Raw genomic sequence first — 20,312 nt, 5'->3', positions numbered from 1 at the left:
ATTATTATTGACGTTAAGTGTCAGCGTCGATCTCCGGGAGTGCGTGCGATCGCATCGCCGCGCAACATACATTGACGGGGGAGCTGAAGAATGATATAAAAGAGCTCCTGCAACTGTGGCATCATCTTCTCACAGTATCGGTCAGATGCTTCTTTCTCTCTCTCTCTACGGATTATAGAAGACGGAGCTGATTGCTTTGTCTTGGCTACAGTCGCAACTTCATCCCATTCATCAGGTTCGAGAATGGATTCAAGTTAATAAGACCACATTAGCTGGTTAATTTGAATTGTTTGATCACCTCCTTCAAGCTGAATATGGTCACAATTGTGTTCTCGGTTTTCACAATCAATTTGCTATACAAAGCTTTTCTTTTGTTCTTTAGTTTTATCCTTTTGTTGACAACATGGGTGGCTTTTATCTCTTTTACTGTGTGAGTTTCACATCCGGACCGTGTGAAAAGTGTCACTTGGTAGAGTTGGATGACTATTTCTGTTAGCTCTTCTTTTGTTCCCTTCAGGACTCTGACTACTGCCACTTTGTCAACTCCCACAGTTTTTGCTACTTGGTATATTAAGGTTTCTCTGCTCTATGAAGATGTTGTTCCTTTCGTCCGGTTTGTTTTACCGATTAGAGTGTTAAAAGTGTTTTATTTTCCATTCCCCTTGGCATTCTTGCTACATATTTGATATGTTTGATTTTCTTTTACTATGAGCAGCAAATGCTAGTGTTTTTGCAGTTTGTGCTGTCTATAAACTCTTGACTATGCATTTTAACATGCAATTTCAAATTTGATCTTTTCAGTGAGAATGCTTACTGTTAGTGATTTTATCTTCGGGACAGCTCAATCGCATGAAGTCACGTTACAGTTCCCAGTATACTTTTTTACAAACTTGTAACAGTCTTTTATCCCTCTTATGGTTAATGCTACATTCTACGATACTCGCACATGGGCTCCTAGTTAGTAAGAACTCCGTTATTGTAGCACTGGTTGTTATGAATCTTCCACCAAACTTCTATATAGAGACTTAGCTGATGACATTTGAGGTTGCCTCTGTTATCTCCTTTATCAAAAAGCAATTGAGTCATCTGCTATTAATGCTTGCAGTGTTGAATTAAATGCTACAATGTACAATGGGTGTCTGTTCGGCTTCTGCTGGTATTATGATCTGCCTACTACTTGCTTTGTGGGTCCCATATGGAAGTTTTGCTTTTGAAGCAGATGCAAACCAAACTGTGCAACTCAGAATTGATGCTTCAGCTGGGCGTCCAATCCCTGACACTCTGTTTGGTATATTCTTTGAGGTGAATCATGTGCCTAGATCTATCTGTATTTTGCTAATTCTTCCGTGAACTGTTGTTGCTCACAATAGCTGTTACTTTTTAAATCTTCTTAGCACTTTATTGGAAGTTTAAGCCCTGCTGATCTTTGCTGAACAACTTCAAGCATATTTTGTTGTTTTTTTTTTTCAATTAGTAAAGAGCAGAACATATGAATCGTGATGAGACTTCTGATGTCCAATTGTAAACATATTTTATCTGTGTTGCTTTGAAGGGGTTCTATTTAATGGCTTGGTTCCAGTTTCTATATCATAGGGCGAACAACTTAGAATTCTGTTCGTGTAATGGAAAGAATATTTAGACGCTGTATGTTTATTTGATATCTTTGAATGACTTTCTGGTCATGCTTGTGACATCCTTATATAGACAAACTCCCTGCTTATCTCTTTTGCGATGTGCAAGTTGTTTTGTCTTCTAAAGCTTGTTAGTTTGCACTGAATGTACCACAGTTAGACTTTGTTCTTGTTAAAACTACAGTCTGTAGGTCAAGAAACTTCTGTTTACACTTGGAATTTTATCTTTTATCTGTAGGAAATATGTAGAATTATATGCACTTATTTTGGTTCCATTTGTTATTTATGTAATTTAAGAATAAGAATGGACTGAGCCACTCTCTTTCAGGAGATAAACCATGCTGGAACTGGTGGGTTATGGGCAGAACTAGTAAGCAATCGAGGTAATATGGAGTAGAAAATTTTCTTTCATGATTGTGTGTCGCATAAAAAATACTTGTCCATAAATCGGTTTACATGCTGTCGGTAATTTCAGATATAATTTTTTGTTTTATTTTGTTTTCTGATTAAGGTCATCATGAATTTTCTTTTCTTTCTTATTTTGTTCTAACTGGATTCTCTGTTTCTGTTGTAATGAATTAACGTTGATTCACAGATCAAGTTCATTATAATTTTTTTATAATATAAATTATAATATTAAGTGACTTGGGCCTTTCTCTCTCTCAGTGTTCACATTAGGGGTGGGGGGTGGGGGGAGGTGGGGTTTAATTATGAGGTCTTCAGTTCAAGTCTCACCAGGGGTGAGTGCGTGTGTAATCAACATTCCAAAAACAAAAAAAAAAGATATTAATTATTGGAGCTTATTCAAATCAGTGAAAATCTACAGATTAATTACTCAAATCTGTGTTCAGGCTTCGAAGCTGGGGGTTCCAGCACTCCGTCAAATATAGATCCATGGACTATAATTGGGAATGAGGCATCAATATCTGTAAAGACAGAGCTCTCATCCTGTTTTGACCGTAATAAAGTTGCACTCAGGATGGAGGTACTGTGCAACAGCGAAAGCTCTACGAATGTGTGTCCTGCTGGTGGTGTTGGGGTCTACAATCCCGGCTACTGGGGAATGGTAAGATATCAACAAGCCCTTCTCTGTTCAAGGCAATTTTTGTTAATGGTGCTTGGATTTCCACTTTACACATATGTTCTTATCTTTTCTTGACTGTTATATCCAGAATATTGAAAAAGGGAAGACTTATAAAGTGGTTCTCCACATTAGATCACTGGAAGCAGTCAACTTATCTGTCTCATTTACAAGCTCAAATGGACTGCAACAAATGGCAACTGGCAAGATAAAGTAAGCATTTTCTTGTTTCTTTCTGAATAGGTAAAATTTATGTATTGATAATTGTATTTTGGTCTCGATATTATCCTAGTCTCAGTATAGCTTCCTTTCATCCTGCAGAAGTGCCACTTCACAATTTTCAAACTGGACAAAAGTGGAAATGTTGTTGCAATCGAAAGGAACAGACCATGCTGGAAGGCTTCAATTAACAACTTCCAGAAAAGGAGTTATTTGGTTGGATCAAGTGTCTGCTATGCCCTTGGACACATATAAGGTTTTGATATTTCTTTCTTCATCCTGTAGTTCAGAAAATTGGTTAGAGATTCCATGAGCTAATATGGACGAATGTTTTCTTGGAATATCCTCACAAATGAAAATTAGATGAAGTTATAGATGCATGAAACTAAGCCGGAGTAGAGGATAAGATCAGTGATGATTGAGATATATCACCATGGGTATACTAGAGCTGGTTTTTATGAGTTCTGACATTTTTTTTTGCAATATTTGAAGATAGTGGGAATGAACTGAACTTTTAAGATAATTCTGTCTAAAGAACTACTAAATAATAAAATATACTCAGGGTGCCAATGTAGAACATGGGAAAAAACGATATTTCATACTGCTTGATTTCTTATATTACGTAGTATGTATTGATTTCTGACGATCTTTCTTTTTCTTTTGTTCTCTTCCATAAAATTTTGGTCATGAGTTTTTGTATATGAACATTTTTACAGTTCTACTAAAATGTTGAGCTTGACAATAATATGTTTTGTTATAGTAGATTATTGGTAGATCCATGATCTTGTTGAGACAAAGTTGTAATAGTAGATTGTTGGTAGATCCATGATCTTGTTGAGACAAAGTTGTAATTTAAAATGTTAGGGCATATCTTTACTAAATTGGCTTATAAAATTCCCCTTTTCAATCTCTATACAGGGGCATGGCTTTCGCAAAGATCTTTTCACAATGCTTCAGGATCTGAAACCTCGGTTTATTAGGTTTCCAGGTAAAAAGAATAGAAACTGATCTAGTTGAGGATATGACCTTTGTAAAAAGATATGTTGAATTGTTTCCACTGATAATCTAACTTCGAATTTTCTATGATGATACTTGCACAACAGACTATCCATAGATTATCTAAAGATAGTGATACTTCTTGGTGGACTGGGTCAGAAAAATTTGAGTCTGAGAAAGGAAGCCTTTTGGCCAGGCTTATGTTCACACAAGCCATGGCCAAGTCATATAACAGGAATTCATTACTAAAATGCTTTTCTCCATGTGACTTTCTTTTTCTACTGTTGTTGTTTTAGGTGGCTGCTTTGTTGAAGGGGAATGGTTGAGAAATGCATTCCGTTGGAGAGAAACAATAGGTCCTTGGGAAGAGAGACCTGGTCACTTTGGTGACGTTTGGTTTTACTGGAACGATGATGGACTTGGATATTTTGAACTTCTCCAGGTAAGCTTTTTCATAGGTCACATAGTTTCAGGTTTTAATACATAGATTCTGATTGGAATCAGAGCAATCTGTCTTGGGCTGAGCAGACCTGTGGAGACAACCATCCGAGACCACTTCCAGGGGCTGCCTTCCTTTTCTCTTGTGCTTTAAGAAGGTGCTTTTTTTTATGCTCCAGGCTGAGTAGACCTGGATCAGATACTTTCATTCCTTGATGCTATGAAAATCCTAGAATGAATTGAGTTGGAGGACTTGGCAACTGGTGTGGGTATCTATCATGGTTTGAATCAGTAATGGCAAATCTAAACAACCATTCCCATTCAATGTACCATTTTCATCAATGTCAATCTGTTCTGGTTGGCCACTTGCTATTCCATGTGGATCTGACTGCATCTCACTTCCTAAGCAACTGGGTCCCTTGTTTATGGGCTTCATTTTAGTTACATAAAAGTGGGCTCAAGTTGCGAAAAGCTTGATTCAGCTTTAACTAACTTGCTTCCAGTTGAAAGCTTGAAACTGTATCCTTTAGACTTATTCAAGCTGCTCTCACCATTTTTTCTTGCTGCAGCTAGCCGAGGACCTAGGTGCTGTGCCTATATGGGTGGTCAATAATGGTAATTTCATTCTTACAGAAGTTTTTCAGTTACAAAGTGATGATTCACTCATACTCATTCAATTCTGAGCTTTCTTTTTCTTTTTCTTTTTTTGTTTTTACAGGAGTTGGTCATAGAGACCAGGTTGCAACTTCGAACATCTTACCTTTTGTTCAGGTATACATAATTCTTTACAATATGAGTGATGGAAAAATAAAGACTTAATTGAGGTATCAGTCACCTGTACGTGCTTCTTTTCTCCAAATTTTTTTGAGGTGACCAGCTTTTCTGTCTTGCCAATTAAAATGCAGGATGTTCTTGATAGCATCGAATTTGCAAGAGGAGCTGCTGATTCAAAATGGGGATCTGTCCGGGCTGCAATGGGGCACCTAGAGCCTTTCAACCTGAGTCATGTTGCAGTTGGCAATGAGGACTGTGGGAGACCTTATTATCGAGGTACCCTAACACATACATTAAATTGTCGGACAATGATGTGATCTACAAGCCTCATAATTCAATTGTCGGACAATGATGTGATCTGCAAGCATCATACTTGTATGAGGCTTGTACTGTCACTCCGGAGTATACTAGTGTGTTCCTCTTCTGTTACAGTTGAGCCTCACAAGACCATCTCTCTGAATGGGTTGATTTGCGTCCTGTCCTTGACAGTTGAGGCATCAGTTATGATGAATATGTATAGTGCTTTATGAGGGTCTTACTATATGGATGCTGAGGCTCTGACAGAATTGCTCCAACTGAGGAATTTCACAGGAAAACAATATCTAAATGCTATTTCAGCTAAATTTTTTTGTTACCCTTTTCTAAACAGGAAATTACCTCAAATTCTACTATGCTATAAAAGATGTGCATCCAGACATCAAAATCATCTCAAATTGTGATGGATCTTCCCACCAACTGGATCATCCTGCTGATATGTATGACTTCCATGTATGTGTTTCCACCAAGGCTTTATTAATTGTAACTAGACACACTGTCTTTGTGAGTAAACATTTTACCCATTCCTTTTTCTGGACAGACTTACACCAAATATGCTAACAACATGTTTTCAATGTCTCATCAATTTGATCACACAACGAGGAATAGTTCAGGCCCAAAGGTAGGATGTCATTAAGATACTTAGCTGAATCTTCGTATACTACATCTATGTATGACTTGTTTGTGCTAATCATATGTATAGGCATTTGTAAGTGAGTATGCTGTAATTGATAATGATGCTGGAAATGGAAGTTTTTTGGCTGCACTAGCAGAGGCAGCATTTCTTATCGGCTTGGAACTCAACAGGTGTGCTTGATCATTTCTCATTAGGGGAGTGATATACATTTGTGAAGATTACTGTAATATTGTGTGCTTCACTATAATATATCTTTTACATGTTGGTAGGAAATCCCATCTTTATGATATCATAATTCTGTAAGGAAGTTTTCCCAATTTCCTTATGTATAACACGAGTATCCTCTTAGTGCTGCAAGTGTTTTCCGAATTTTTTCAAGTGGTGGTAACTGCTTGTCCACAGCACTCGAGAAAACATCTATGGAAGTTTTCTCAATTTCCTTACGTTATAAACACAAGAATATCCTCTTAATGCTGCAAGTGTTTTCTGAATTCATTTGAGTGGTGGTAACTGATTGTCCATAGCATTCGTGGAGACATCTATGGAAGATGATGCCCACACTTAACTCTTTTGGTTCAAGTAACTCTTCCTTACCATGATAAGTATCATGTTCTCATATATTTTCAACCTGTTATCTATATTCCTAGAAACAAGAAAACATGATATTTTTATTGTTCAGCTGTTTAACTTGTAATCTGATTAAGTCAAGTTACATACGTGCCTTATATGCAATCGTTAAATGTCATGTAGGGGTATTTTCGTCATTTTACATTTTCTGTGTAAGTGTGTAAGAGTGCTGTCTAGAGCTAGTTGAGAGAAGTTTGTAGTTAAAGTTACACATTATTTGGATGTATGATTAGTTATTGAGATGTGTTAAGAGGGTAATTATGTAATTGGACTATAAGTCACATAAGGGAATAAAAAGAAAGAGGGGATCATGGACAACCTCATTGAGTGACTTCAACGCACTCTTCCTTCTCTTCTTCCTCTTCTTTCTTCCTTCTCTCTTCTTTACACTGTAACTTTCTATCTTTTTTAGTAATCATCGCCCTTAGAAAATAATTTAATGATATATAAAGGAGTTAAATTAAGTAAAGCGTTAGTCGAACCTGTCCCTTGAGTGTCTAGGTACCTTGTAAAAAGGAAAGCTAAGGTTATGATGCTCGCAAAAGTGAGCATAAAGGTCTCCTCATGTGCAACACTGTCATCTAAAGAGAACTTATCCTCTTTTGTTACTGTCTCTGGATCTAAATATTTGTAATCAATTCTGAGTATGTCATGCTGAGTTATGTCATTTTTGTCCATCCAGTGATGTGGTAGAGATGGCAAGCTATGCACCACTTTTTGTTAACGACAATGACCGCAGGTTTCTGTTCTATTCAAAACTATGATACATTATATTTTGAGTTGCATTTTTTTTTCTTTGGCTTCTCGTTCAAATACGTAGGATAGTCATTTCTGTTTTCCTGATGTCTTACTTTTTATATGTTTAATAAAGGTGGAACCCAGATGCCATTGTCTTCAATTCATGGCAACACTATGGAACTCCTAGTTATTGGATGCAACACTTTTTCAAGGAATCTAGTGGCGCTACTCTTCTTCATTCCACTGTCCAAGCAAATTCTTCTGTTTCTTTGGTTTCCTGTGCCATTACTTGGCTGAGCTCTGAGGATGACAGCTTTTACCTAAGAATAAAGGTCACTGCTCTCTTCTATTAGCTTGATTCCTTTTTTTTTTTTTTTTTGGTTAACATTGTCAAATATATACTGTCTTATTTTTTTAAAATGTTGAACCTCATGCTTAGTGAGACTTGAACCCAAAATCTCAAATTAGAAACACCTCCACCCCACTACCCTCCCCCCTTATGGCCATTGAACCAAAGGCCAAATCCATATAATGTTTTAAATTTGATGCTATATTCTACTGAATTCTCCTATTGCCTCTCTCGTGCACTTTAGGTTGCCTAGATTTTTTCTGAAAAGTATACAGTTTCATACTACTTGGACATGGTAGTTAAAAGACTTTTCATTTACTTTCTGATATCTTGTAGTGTTGCATTCACCTTGCTTTTAATGGGGTTGTTAGATATTTCGTTATGCATACTTGTTTAAGTTATAATGCTTTGCTCAACCAGTATTTATCAGAACTGTTTCTGTTTCGAAAATGAGTTTTTATTTTGAAGGATTGCACCGGTGTCCAATGAAAAAGGAGCATGGTGAAACTCGTAGTTACTTGCCTTTCTATAATCCTGATAGAGTGATAGTGAACTTTCTGGAAAGGTTCAACTTTCCTGATTCTGTTTCCTTCCTTTTCATGGTCTCCTCTAAAGCTTTATTAAGCATCCTTTCCAAACATTAGTGACTTAATATGGCTACTTCTTTTTATATCACAATTTTTCTGCTAAACATATAACAGGTTGTCAACTATGGAAGTAATGCTGTGACTCTCAATATTTCTCTGTCTGGCTTAGACCCTAACTCCATTAGTTCAACTGGGTCAAAGATGATTGTACTTACGTCCACCAATTTGATGGATGAAAATTCTTTCAAGGAACCAAAGAAGGTAAATTTTTCATGTTATTATCTTCATTTGCATGAGCTACATGCATGGTATGTTTTTGCATAATCTTCAAAACTGTATGCTGCTAGTTATTTCCTCTCACCCATTCTCCTATATTTGCTGCTTTGGAATAAAACATATAAAAACCATTAATATGGTTGTGAACAATAACTTCATGGTGATCAAATCGATTGATTTGGTATGCCACACAGATGGCCGCATGGCCAAAATTTTCATTGCAAGCTGGATTATATCATTGCGGCAAAGTACCAGATGTTGGATAATAATGGAAAAGAGCAGCCTAACAAGCAATAAAGTGACCAGAAGACAGTAGTTAATCGGAAGCATCTTAAAACTTCCATGATTAACAGTCTTTGAGGGGAAAAAAAAGCCAACCTAGAAAAACTCCATGATTGATGGAACAGCTACGTCTTCATGGCTGACCAAATTTACCAACTAGAGCCTAAAAACTACAGCCACTTCTATTGGAGATCATTTGCTGCTGGAGACTGCATCGTTCTTTGTGCAATTTAGATTATTCCTCTTTATGACAAAAGAAATTGAGCTGTTTTAGATCGGCTCACACCACCTCCAAGAAAATTCACAGGACTGGTGTCATCTTAGTATACCAGTATTTCAAGACTTTTAAGTGATCACCTTCATGCCATGCATGTTCTATTTTATAGCACATCTAAACAGTGATCTTAATTTTGTCATTATAAAAAGAATTGTTGTTCTATGTACGCATCTTCATAATACAAGCTCTATAATGTAATAGTTCTACACAATGTCTCATCTTGGCTATCATACTCAATAAATTATAATAGGTCTCACTACTGTTACTACCATAGATCAGAATTACGAATATCATAATTTTACTGTTGTAATGAGTTATTTACTGTGTATCATGCAGGTTGTGCCAGTGGAATCTGCCCTACCAAATGCAGCAACCGATATGACCGTTTGGCTATCCCCACATTCCTTGAACGCATTGGATATCTCTCTCAGACCAGCCATCAAATCCATATATGAATCATCTATGTAAATCAAACAAAAAATTAAATGGAAATATGAAAAAAGGCAATGTAGAAAACAAACAGAGAAAATAAAGAGAACTGAAAATGGAGAACCTTTGGTTGATGGAGATTGAGTTGTCTACGAGTTGGTTGCTAGCAGAAAGGGATCCACCGATCGTTGCTCTTCTTTTCTTTTACAATAATTAAGTTTCGTAGTAAATTATGTTGTACGAATAATTCAATATATAATATTTATCTTCTCTCCCATTTGTCATATTGTTTATTTTGGTGACTCATCATTGATTTGGTGGTTATGGAGAATGATATTCTCAGTTCCAAGTAAATCTTCACTGGGTTGTCCAAGATTTGCAGGCAAGGGCGCAATTGTACCAACTTGGGTCTTTGAAAGAGTCAGGTGATATCTTTGCAGAACCAGTCCATTTTGATTTTAGTATAGTAATTTTACAAAGGTATATAGAGGGTTGGCCTTTGATTTAGAAATTTGTAGTATAGAAAGAATTAGCTGTTGTGTTATCTGTTTAAATAGTATCTTTCTTGTCCTTTTGCAGTTCTGCTGACCTTTTGCAAAAACAACCCTGGAGCCAGGTATTTGCATTTTCATCGAGATTCTTAATTTCTATTCCGAGATTTTAGACGACGTGAAGGGATTGTGACCCCTTTATAATCTTGCAGTAAGATGGTTAATAATTATCCTACTGAATGTTGCAAGGAACAAGAGAAGAAAGAAAGCCACTTCTCGGAGCGACGACTCTGAGATAAGAAATGCTTATTAGAACAGGCTTAGGTGCTCGAGGAGGATCAAGAGAGAGGTAATAAAACCACTAAGCAATCAGCATTTCGGATTAAATAAGCAGTTAAGTCTTATTCAAGGGTAACAATTTTTGACGCTACATGTCACACACTATCTGTCCACTATTATATCCATGGAATACTTATTGTCCCCTACCTTAAAGAGACTATATTGGAAAACCCACTTACCGCATTTCCAGTTTTCCACTTTTCTCTTCATCCACTTGACATATCAAACTAGGTAGGTAATAATCTAATTATTTGCCAAAGTTTACTGCAAAGCTGCTCCAAATAAGAAATGTTTCTGTGGCAGAAGAAACCCACCTCGGTTGGGCCGAGGAGATGATGAAATGAAATAGTAATAATTACTCGTAACGTGTTTCCAGTCACAAACCACCGTGCGTTCCCTTCATCACCGAAACCCTCTCTCCACCGTCGTCTCTGCCTCTCCTCCGCAGGGGCTGTGCAACTGCAACCGGCAAAAACAGAACAAAACAAAAAAGAGAGGAGGAGAGGAATCAAAACCCTGTATTTTTCACCTCCTCGTCTCCTCCTACCTCTCTCTTTTCTCAGCAAGAACAATGGAGGACGACGAACCCACCTCAGGTGGGCCCCTCCTCCACCCTCGATCGCCGCTCAGCCCCTGTAGCCCCCTTTCTATCCTCCTTAGTCGACGGATGGGGGATTCTTCTTCCAGGATTATTCGTGAGACCCCCGCATTTCAGTTGGAGGAGCGTCATACTGATTGGGGTTATTCCCGCCCTGTCGTAGTCCTTGACCTCGTCTGGAACCTGGCCTTCGTCATTGTGTCGTCCGTTGTCCTCTTGACCACTTTCAGGGAGAGGCCTTCCACGCCGCTCAGAGTCTGGATTGCTGGCTACGCTCTTCAGTGCCTTCTGCATGTGGGTTTTGTGTTTTTGGAGTATCGGAGGAGGTTGGGTGCCAATCGCGGTCAGGACGATGAAACCTCCGATGGGGGAGCCAGGTTCAAAAAATCCCTATCTAACTTGTTTACTCATGATAAATTGGAGCTAACTCCATGGCTGTGTGTTTCGCATTGTGTTTTTTCTAGTGCGTACTAACGTTTCTGATTTGAAGCTCATTTTATTTAAACTGCTATTCTTCCGTAGGGATTTCGCCTCCAAGCGGGAGCCACTTTTGTGTCTAATTTTTTATTTTCGTTTTATAATTTCGATTTTGCGTTTTATCATTTTCATATATATTTTTTAAATTCTGGGAGGTTCCTTGCTGCTTTAGTTCCAAAATCTGAGTACATTTGAGTCATGTGGGTTTGCAAGGGAGTCGATTGCTTTCTCAAGGTCATTGTTGTTTTTTCTTGATGAGTTTTAACTTTCAGCTGCAGGAATTTAAATGATTTCATATTTATCGGGAGTTGTTTAGTTTATTTCTAGATTTTAAGCAGACCCGATTTTCCTTTATCTTCTAGAAAGAGAAAAATATCAGAAATGCTTGTCGCTAGGATACCACCAGTTTCATTATATATACATCTTTAATCATTGAGTCTGTTATCCTCTTATAAATGGACCGTTTGTATCATCTGCTTAGAGGTCTGACCCTGGAGGTTCATTTCCGTACTGGAATGCGTCTGCACTGATGAAATGCTGCGGGAGACTCCTAACACGAAAGTGATTCCACAGGTTCCTGTGGACTTTCCGGAGCTTGAGCTATCACATCAATTTCCAAGGGGTTGGACAGAAATTCGTGATTCGCATTGAAGCCTTGATCTGTTCGTTGTGGCTCTGGAAGTGCTTGCACTCTGGTTGTAAATGATGCAGATTTTAGTTGACTAAAGTTTAGCTGTCTTACCGGTCTTCTCAATGATATTCGTCAGTATTCAATAATGCAATGTAATAGCTTTTGTCTTGGATGTCATCTTTTCTTCATTTATATCTTTGGATTGTCCTCTTTGAGCACATAGCAGGTTTTTTTCTCTTTAATTTAGAGAACTAAGAAACTGGTTTTGTCATTGCTTCCTTCAAACTTTGTCTGTTCATCTATCATTTTGCTAGTGTATCTTTAAAACACAGATTTGTATTTTTTGCACGGTTCCATCTTGAAGCGGTTTGTTCTTTGATTGGCCATTTGCATTTGCTACTCAAGTTGAACATAAAATATCAGATTTAGAGTCTGATCCTGGCCCTGGCGTTGGCTTGGGACCTACTTTTCTGGCTTTCATGTGTAAATCATAAACTTACTCATATTTGCTGGACCCTTTTTAGTTTCACTCATCATAGATATTATTGATGATGTGCTTTATTTGTATTTGTTTGGAAATTCTTTGACTGCTTGTCATGATTAAGAAACCCAATAAGAAGCTTTCATTTATTGTTATAATTTATTTATTTGTAGTCAGATTTTTTTCTTGACTTCTGCTTCATAATCTCAGTTTTGCCAAAAGATTGGAGTCTACGAATGCCATGGTCTCATTTCTATGGTGGATTGTTGGGTTCTACTGGATTGTTACTGGTGGCCAAGCATTGCTGCAGGATGCTCCTCGTCTATATTGGTAAGCATTCTTTTTTATTTTTCTGTTTTCATTCTATATGATTGTAAGAGTTTTATTTGTCCATGAAAAAAAAAGTTGAACTGTCAGAAGAGAGTTTACTTAATTATATTCAACCAAAAGAATCTAAGTGAATTTATTCGAATGATGCCCTACAAATTGCTGGGCATATTTCAACTTGTTTATGAATATTTACATTAATGTGTTGTTATACATTGCATCAGCCAGAAGCTTTAGAAGCTAAAATAATCCGAGTGAAATGTCAGCATGCATTTTGAAGCTTTAGAAGCTAAAAGAATTCAAGGGAATTCTCAGCATGCATTTCAACTATTTCATGAAAAGCTATTCATAAAAAAAAAACAATTTCATGAAAAGTTATGTTAATTTTTATTTCTCAAATTGTAATTTGTGCAAAATTGGTGTTTAAGTGTTTCTCAACATTGAAGCAGATAAGTAGCCTATATTCGTATTATCATAGAGGTATATTACCTTTATCTAGGACAGCTACTGGGTACTAGTTAGAACCTTTTGTTTATTACCAGGGCTGGGTAACTATGATGCATGACTCTCATATTTTGAGTTTGGTTCTTTACGATTTCATGTAACTTATTTTCTGGTGCACATTAGAATAATACTATGAATCTCACTGTGGATTTTTACTCTCATGTGCAGGTTAACGGTGGTTTTTCTTGCATTTGATGTGTTTTTTGCAATATTTTGCATCTTATTAGCTTGCGTAATTGGAGTTGCTCTGTGCTGTTGCTTGCCTTGCATAATAGCATTTTTATATGCTGTGGCGGGTCAGGAAGGAGCATCGGAGGCAGATATTAGCATTCTCCCCAGGTTCAGGTATCGCAGGGTCAGCCCATTGGAGGAGAACTTTGATCTAGATGGGCAGCAGGGGGTTCCAGTACTAACAAGACAGCACAGGATTTGGGGTTCAACAGATGAAGTTGCTCTTTTGCCTGATGATTCAGTTAGTATCACCCTTCATTCAGTGTTTGTTTCTATTTTCTGTATGATTTAAGTAGATTGTTGCTTAAACAAATGTTAATATACTACAGTGAAGTGTTAATATGTTTTTCTTTTCATTTTTAGTTGTAACCATTCATTAACTTAGTTGACTTTATTAACCTGTTGATGTCACCCTGTTCACAGTTCACGGTTGACCGGTTGGTCTGAGCAGGTTTACCAGTCTTTCTACATCCAGTTACCACTTGTAAATTACCCTGTTCAAGGCTCGAATGCTGCTTTGACTGGCTCAATTGGGTTGGGTCATTGCTAACTGTTTTCCTAATAATCTATTTGTGTTTGCATCTTCCGTTAGCTAAAATATGAGTAGTAAATACTAGAGTGACTGCTGCTGTCATGCCTGAGATCGACATGTAGTTTGGTAGCATCTTTTTGACTGACATTGGGTGGTGAACAACCTTTGTAGGAATGCTGCATTTGCTTAACCCAGTATGAGGATGGAATGGAGCTTCACTCGCTTCCATGCAGCCACCACTTCCACTCGGGTTGCATCATCAAATGGCTCCGTATAAATGCTACATGCCCACTTTGCAAATACAACATTCTTAGAGGAGACGAACAGGTCTAACTGATCGCTTTGTTGGGCCCAATTTGGTAGTTTTTTTTTTTTTTTCCAGCAAATCTTCTATCGAGAGAGGAGGGGAAAGTGAAAGTGAAGATGATTGTTGGTTTTGGGAATCTTGTTGTGCTGTTTTGGACGGGATCATACGGTTACTGTCTCGAGCATGTGAAATTGTGTATATTTGTTTCACTGTCTTGTAATGTCCTGAACCCAACATGTTATATTTCCCAGTTCCCGCAGCTTATTTCTCTCTTCAAAAGTCCGATCCATACAGTCAAATAGGACTTGCCACGCCATTAGAAGAAAACCAATCTTCTGCGTTCGTGTATGAAAAAGAAAAAGGTCTTGAGATTGGCCCACCCTTGTTGGGAGTTGCTCTTATAACGTGGATATCTGATATTGTTTCACCAGATGTTGTTGATAAAGTTTCGAGGTATTGATTTTAAAATCTGAGTTTAGGGGGGGTTATTACCCCGTATTGAATCGCTCGTTGATCTTCCCCCCCACCATGCGATCTTTCGGCCAATTTTTTTTTTCTCTTCTCGCCCTCCCTCCTGTAGGCCTTCCTCCCTGTCAGCCTCCCTCTCGACGCAGAGCACGGGAGGCCGAGTTTTTCTTTTCTCTTGGTTTACTGACTTCTTTTCTCTCTTGGCCTCCCTCTCTTCTTAATCTTGGTGTACTGTCGGAGCACCGCCTCCAACGTCGTGGCCCGCCACTGAGGAAGACGACGCGCACCGTGAAGAAGACGATGGTTTAATTTTTCCTAAGTTAAGGAAAAATTAAACCATCGTAATAAGAATAATAATTTATATTTTTTATTTATAGAATAATTATTATTTTTATTTAATATATTTATTTTATAATTACTATATTAAATTAGTTATTTAATTGTCATAATTAAAATATTTTTAAAATAAATATTTGATAAATTGTTGTGGTTTAATTATCCTATTGCTATAATTAATTAAACCAATGGTTTTAAATTTTGTGACAATATATTATTAATTATTAATACATAAAAAATATATATTAAGTTATTGATAAATATATTTACTTATATATTATATTTATTTTTTATTACTATATTAAATTAGTGAGTTTTATTGTTAAAATATTTCTTATGTTATTAAAAAATAATTTATTTATTTATTATATGTGCTTATATTATTTTTTACTTTTTTATTAATTTTTAATAATTTATTCTAGTAACACGTAATTATTGTATTAATTTATAATAAACTATAATCATTAAGTAATATAATATAGTTTTTCGTTAATTAGGATATTAACATATTTTAATACTACACATTAAATCACTTATAAGTGTAGTAACCATGTTTATTTTGGTTAATTATCTGTTTAGGTATATGTTCTATATAAGTATATTATAAAAGGTTACTCATTCTCTTGTTTATATCATACTTTTTATTCGGGGCACTAACACTGGAATCTGTTTTCGAGTGCACTTGAACTCGTCTACACTAACACCCAAAGATGAGTTGAAGTTGAATCAATTCATTTAAGTTCAATTCAATTTTTCACTTCAATTCAAGTTCATTATGGACTAACGGGCAAACAGATTTTTTAAAAAGGTTTTCTACCAAAGTTAGAAAAAGTTTCGATTATAGTTTTCAAAGACAACTACCAAGAGGAAAAGAGTGTGTTTGTCTTCTCCACTTGAGACAAAGTTTATTTATACAATTGAGATCCTAATAACAATCTAATTTAACTTCCCAATTACCCAATTTTACACTCAAACACAACTTTTAAAGCAAGAATCTTTTGACATAATAGTTCTAATTCATGTGGTTCAAGTAGGAGACAATATTTGAATTCTTTAAGAGTTGTTCTTCATGAGATTCGCCTTAGACTCCATATATTGAATTTCTAGAAAAAAATTGTCAACATGAACTTTAATTTCAAATTCATTTGAATCATCTATATGAACTTCAATATCAAATTTGGTGTTAGTATAGACGAGTTCATGTACACCGAAAAACTGTTTCCAATGTTAGTGCCCCAAATTGAGAAAATATAAAAAACAAGAGAATGAGTAACTTGTAATATTATACTTAATTAAAACATAATACCTAAACCCCAAATTAGGTAAAACAAACACGATTACTACACTAATAAGTAATTTAATGTATAATTAAAATATATTAATATACTAATTAATTAAATTAGATATTATATTATTTAATGATTGCAATTTATTGTACATTAATACAATAATTATGTGAGCGAATTGTGCACATGATTAATTATAAAAAAATAAAGTTAAAAATAACATAAACGAATATAATAAATTAAGTTATTAATTTATTAATAACATAAGATATACTTTAACATAAAAAATAATGATTAAACAAAAAGAATTGATCAAATGCTAACTTTAACACACTATATATTTTTACGTATTATTAATTAGTAATAATTTTCCATTATATTTAAAACCATTGGTTTTAATAATTATAAAAATGGGTTAATTAAACCAAAATAATTGATCAAATGTTTGATTTAACAATATTTTAATTACCACTATTAATTTACTAATATAATACAGTAATTAAAAATAAATATAATGAATAAACAAAAATATTATTTTATTAATAACACAAGATGGATTTTTATGTAGTATTAGTTAATAATATATTTTTACTTAATTAAAAATGATTAATCAATCAAATGCACTCTTTAACTATATTTTAATTACTAGACTTAAATATCTAGTTTAATATAGTAATAAAAAATAATGAATATAATAAATAAATAAATATACTACTTTATTAATATCTTTTAAAATTGAACTCAATAACCATGTTTTGACAAAGTTCTCACAACGAATCCACTGTTGCAACTCATCGTCAGCATCCTTGTCTGGACTCTTCAGTGATCCATCAAGAAAATCATATTTGTTTTTTACGGTTAAGGCCATAGTCATGGAATGACTCCATGTGCTATAATTTTCCTTAGTGAAGAGTTGTGGAACAAGAACCAACCCAGGCTGATCTGAATGGTGAAAATACAACAGATGATTGAGATTAGAAAGGTTAACCATGCTTGCGATATCCTTTTTGTTTTTTTTTAAACCGAGCTAACCTGGATTAACTCAGCTGAACTCGGGCGTGTCTGGTTCGAGACTCAGGCAAAACCAGTGCTTGTTTAATTTTTTCTAACTTAAGAAAAAATTAAATTGGCAACAATGCGTCTTCTTCCTTAGGAAGCTGCAACAGAGACTACTACGACCGGGAAAGGGGGCATTGCAAGGGCTGCGAAGGAGGCGGTGATGCGACGAAGACGACGCTATGCCGAAGGCGCTGCAGCAGAGGCACTGCAACTAAGCGGCTTTGCGACAGGAGCTGCCATGGAGCCGTGCGCCTATATTCAACATCGGGAGGCCAAAAGGTACAATGACGTGTTGCGACGAAGACGCCGGGACAGACCGAGAGGGAGAAGAGATCAAGGGAGTGAGTGCGAGAGAGAGAGAGTGAGAAGGGAGAGGGAGGCCGAGAGGATGTTCACTACGAAAGGGAGAAGGGATAAGGAGGCCGAGGATGTTCGCAATGAGAGGGAGAAGGGAGAGGAAGGCCGAGAGGATGTTCGTAGCGAGAGGGGGGCCGAGAGGATGTTCACAGCGAGAGGGAGTAGGGAAAGGGAGGCTGAGAGGATCTTCGCAACGAGAGGGAGAAGGGAGATAGAGGCCAAGAGGATTTTTGCAACTAGAGGGAGGCTACCAGGATGTTTGCAGCGAGAGGGCGAAGGGAGAGGGAGGCCAAAAGGGAGAAGAAAATGTGAGAGGAAGAAGGAGACCGAGAGAGAAGAGAGCGAGAGAGAGAAAAAAAATTCGGTCTCCCGCAATGATGCATCCCAATGCGTTATCCAGATGATTCCAAAAAAACTATGGAATCCTGAATCTGAAAATTAAACCTTGGGTATCATCTTCGGATTCATCTAGTTCATCAACATGAACCGGGCATTGGTGCATCACCAACAGTGTCAGGAGATGAACTAAGTAATGCAGTTAAAGTTCATCTCCTGATTCAACTTGACTAATCCCCCAATGAGCCTCTATCTATAATGGAGGAAATCAGTATAATCAGATTATAATTAAAGTACATATGTCCTAGTTATACCCAAAGTCAAACACTAAAAGACAAGACCAAAAATAATTGAATTGTTGAACACTAGAAGACTAACATAACTAAAACACGTTTAATTGAGACTCTTCTGTGTGACATCTTTCCAATGAGACTTCTCTTAAATTCCTCCATATTAATTTTGGTTCTGTGAGACTTTTTACTGTGAAAGTCATGTAAGACTATTTCATACCGGTTCTTCAACACTATATAATCCTCTTCTTTCACACAAATGTCATAAATGTGCCTTTGTGGTCTATGTGAGACTCATTGGGTTCATACTGGAATTTGCGAGTGAAATGGCTGCTCCAGCCTGCTTTTTGATCTAGGTGTATAGGGTCTTCAGAAGAGTTGACTCCACAATTATGAAAATATCTTATTAAAAGGAGGAAGATATATATTAGATTCCTTAGGGAAGAGCCACAAAAAAACCGAACTAGAGGATTAAAGTAATAAAATATCCAATAAACTGGAAAATGCTCTCAAAAGATGCAAGTTGTCAATTGTGAAAGACTTCTACCATTTATTTTTTTTATTAATCAAATGAAAATTTTAACTATCCATTTCTATCATTAATTTTTTTTTTTTTTTTTTGAAGTATGAGAACTCTATCACTCAATTTCTTCAAGTTTATTGATCAGAACATGTACTGCTCTTCTATTTACACCTATAAACAAGTTTGTTGACTGAGATGAATCTTCAAGGAGTCAGTTGACACCATCATAAGCACATCTTAGCATTCATATATGGTCCAAATCAAGTAACTGTACGTGATTATGAGGATTCAAGTCAATTATTTTTGTGTTTTTTCCCTGTCATTGTTTTCTTGTAGTGAGACTAAGGATTTTAACACCATATCTTTTTGTTACATTTGACATATATATTAAAAACATCAAATTAACTATGAACATAAGTCAAGGATCCCTGCATTTTGACAAGTGAATCCCAAAGAGGCATTAAAGTGATTGAATGGAGACCAAATGGTGGAAAGACACTGGTTGTTGCATGCAAGCAAGTACCATGATAACCCAATAGTTTTATAGTAAGTCACTGTATTTTGCAATTGTTATTATTTTGCGTGACTGTTACCACTTGGTTTCTGCATGAAACTGGATTTGCGTTTCAACTCTTTAGGGGTGAAATTTGCATTTGGTGTGCTGCATCCCCAGGTAACACAACACCGATAAGATCAGGAGTTGCCTCTCATATGGGCAGGAGCTTCCAGAGCCTTAGGTATTTGGTGGACCATGGTGAATTTTCTTCAAAACCCATATGGCAAACAAATCAGTACTCTCTCACGGAGTCCAACCATGAGAGAGTACTAACTTGTTCGCCATATCGGTTTTGAAGAAAATCCACCATGGTCCACCAAACACCTAAGCCTCTGGAAGCTCCTGCCCATATAAGAGGTAACTCGTGATCTTATCGGTGTTATGTTACCTGGGAATGCAACACACCAAATGCAAATTTCACCCCTAAAGAGTTGAAACGCAAATCCAGTTTCATGCAAAAACCAAGTGGTAACATTTACGCAAAATAATAACAATTGCAAAATACAGTGACTTACTATAAAACTATT

General features: G+C 36.3%; 2 protein-coding genes across 4 annotated transcripts; both read left to right on the top strand.

The window, feature by feature from the left end:
* Nucleotides 1–123: 123 nt before the first annotated feature.
* LOC137959993 (alpha-L-arabinofuranosidase 1-like) lies at nucleotides 124–9,940 on the top strand. 2 transcript variants are annotated; one of them, XM_068807432.1, is made up of 19 exons: nucleotides 124–235; nucleotides 802–872; nucleotides 1,106–1,302; nucleotides 1,960–2,014; nucleotides 2,483–2,697; nucleotides 2,804–2,925; nucleotides 3,034–3,187; nucleotides 3,850–3,919; nucleotides 4,224–4,369; nucleotides 4,935–4,980; nucleotides 5,084–5,136; nucleotides 5,271–5,415; nucleotides 5,789–5,907; nucleotides 5,996–6,076; nucleotides 6,158–6,261; nucleotides 7,401–7,457; nucleotides 7,590–7,788; nucleotides 8,507–8,653; nucleotides 9,564–9,940. In XM_068807432.1, the coding sequence occupies exons 3-19, from the start codon at nucleotides 1,117–1,119 to the stop codon at nucleotides 9,693–9,695; spliced, it is 2,031 nt and encodes a 676-aa protein (XP_068663533.1). In that variant the 5' UTR covers nucleotides 124–235; nucleotides 802–872; nucleotides 1,106–1,116; the 3' UTR covers nucleotides 9,696–9,940. The 2 variants fall into 2 exon arrangements, with proteins under 2 accessions (XP_068663533.1, XP_068663532.1); XM_068807431.1 differs by lacking the exon at nucleotides 802–872.
* A 73-nt stretch (nucleotides 9,941–10,013) lies between these two features.
* LOC137959994 (E3 ubiquitin protein ligase RIE1-like) lies at nucleotides 10,014–14,833 on the top strand. 2 transcript variants are annotated; one of them, XM_068807433.1, is made up of 5 exons: nucleotides 10,014–10,272; nucleotides 10,397–11,461; nucleotides 12,884–13,003; nucleotides 13,673–13,976; nucleotides 14,439–14,833. In XM_068807433.1, exons 2-5 carry the CDS (start codon nucleotides 11,058–11,060, stop codon nucleotides 14,598–14,600), a joined length of 990 nt encoding a protein of 329 aa, XP_068663534.1. In that variant the 5' UTR covers nucleotides 10,014–10,272; nucleotides 10,397–11,057; the 3' UTR covers nucleotides 14,601–14,833. The 2 variants fall into 2 exon arrangements, with proteins under 2 accessions (XP_068663534.1, XP_068663536.1); XM_068807435.1 differs by lacking the exon at nucleotides 10,014–10,272 and having other exon boundaries at nucleotides 10,467–10,496; nucleotides 10,863–11,461.
* The last annotated feature ends 5,479 nt before the right edge of the window (nucleotides 14,834–20,312 follow it).

This window comes from Aristolochia californica, unplaced genomic scaffold (assembly GCF_029961685.1).
Source record: "Aristolochia californica isolate CCGP_79_NKW_82.1479 unplaced genomic scaffold, dmAriCali1.0.hap1 SCAF_3, whole genome shotgun sequence".
NCBI classification, from domain to species: Eukaryota; Viridiplantae; Streptophyta; class Magnoliopsida; order Piperales; family Aristolochiaceae; genus Aristolochia; species Aristolochia californica.
The sequence above is the reverse complement of the archived record's forward strand: the minus strand, read 5'-3'. Positions and strand labels throughout refer to the sequence as shown.

Coding starts and splice junctions, on each gene's coding strand:
- LOC137959993 (XM_068807431.1), top strand. CDS start 1,117: ATGCTACAATGTACAATGGGTGTCTGTTCGGCTTCTGCTGGTATTATG. Junction 6,077..6,157: donor GGAATAGTTCAGGCCCAAAG/GTAGGATGTCAT, acceptor TCATATGTATAG/GCATTTGTAAGTGAGTATGC. Junction 7,789..8,506: donor GCTTTTACCTAAGAATAAAG/GTCACTGCTCTC, acceptor AACATATAACAG/GTTGTCAACTATGGAAGTAA.
- LOC137959994 (XM_068807433.1), top strand. CDS start 11,058: ATGGAGGACGACGAACCCACCTCAGGTGGGCCCCTCCTCCACCCTCGA. Junction 13,004..13,672: donor GATGCTCCTCGTCTATATTG/GTAAGCATTCTT, acceptor TCTCATGTGCAG/GTTAACGGTGGTTTTTCTTG. Junction 13,977..14,438: donor CTCTTTTGCCTGATGATTCA/GTTAGTATCACC, acceptor CAACCTTTGTAG/GAATGCTGCATTTGCTTAAC.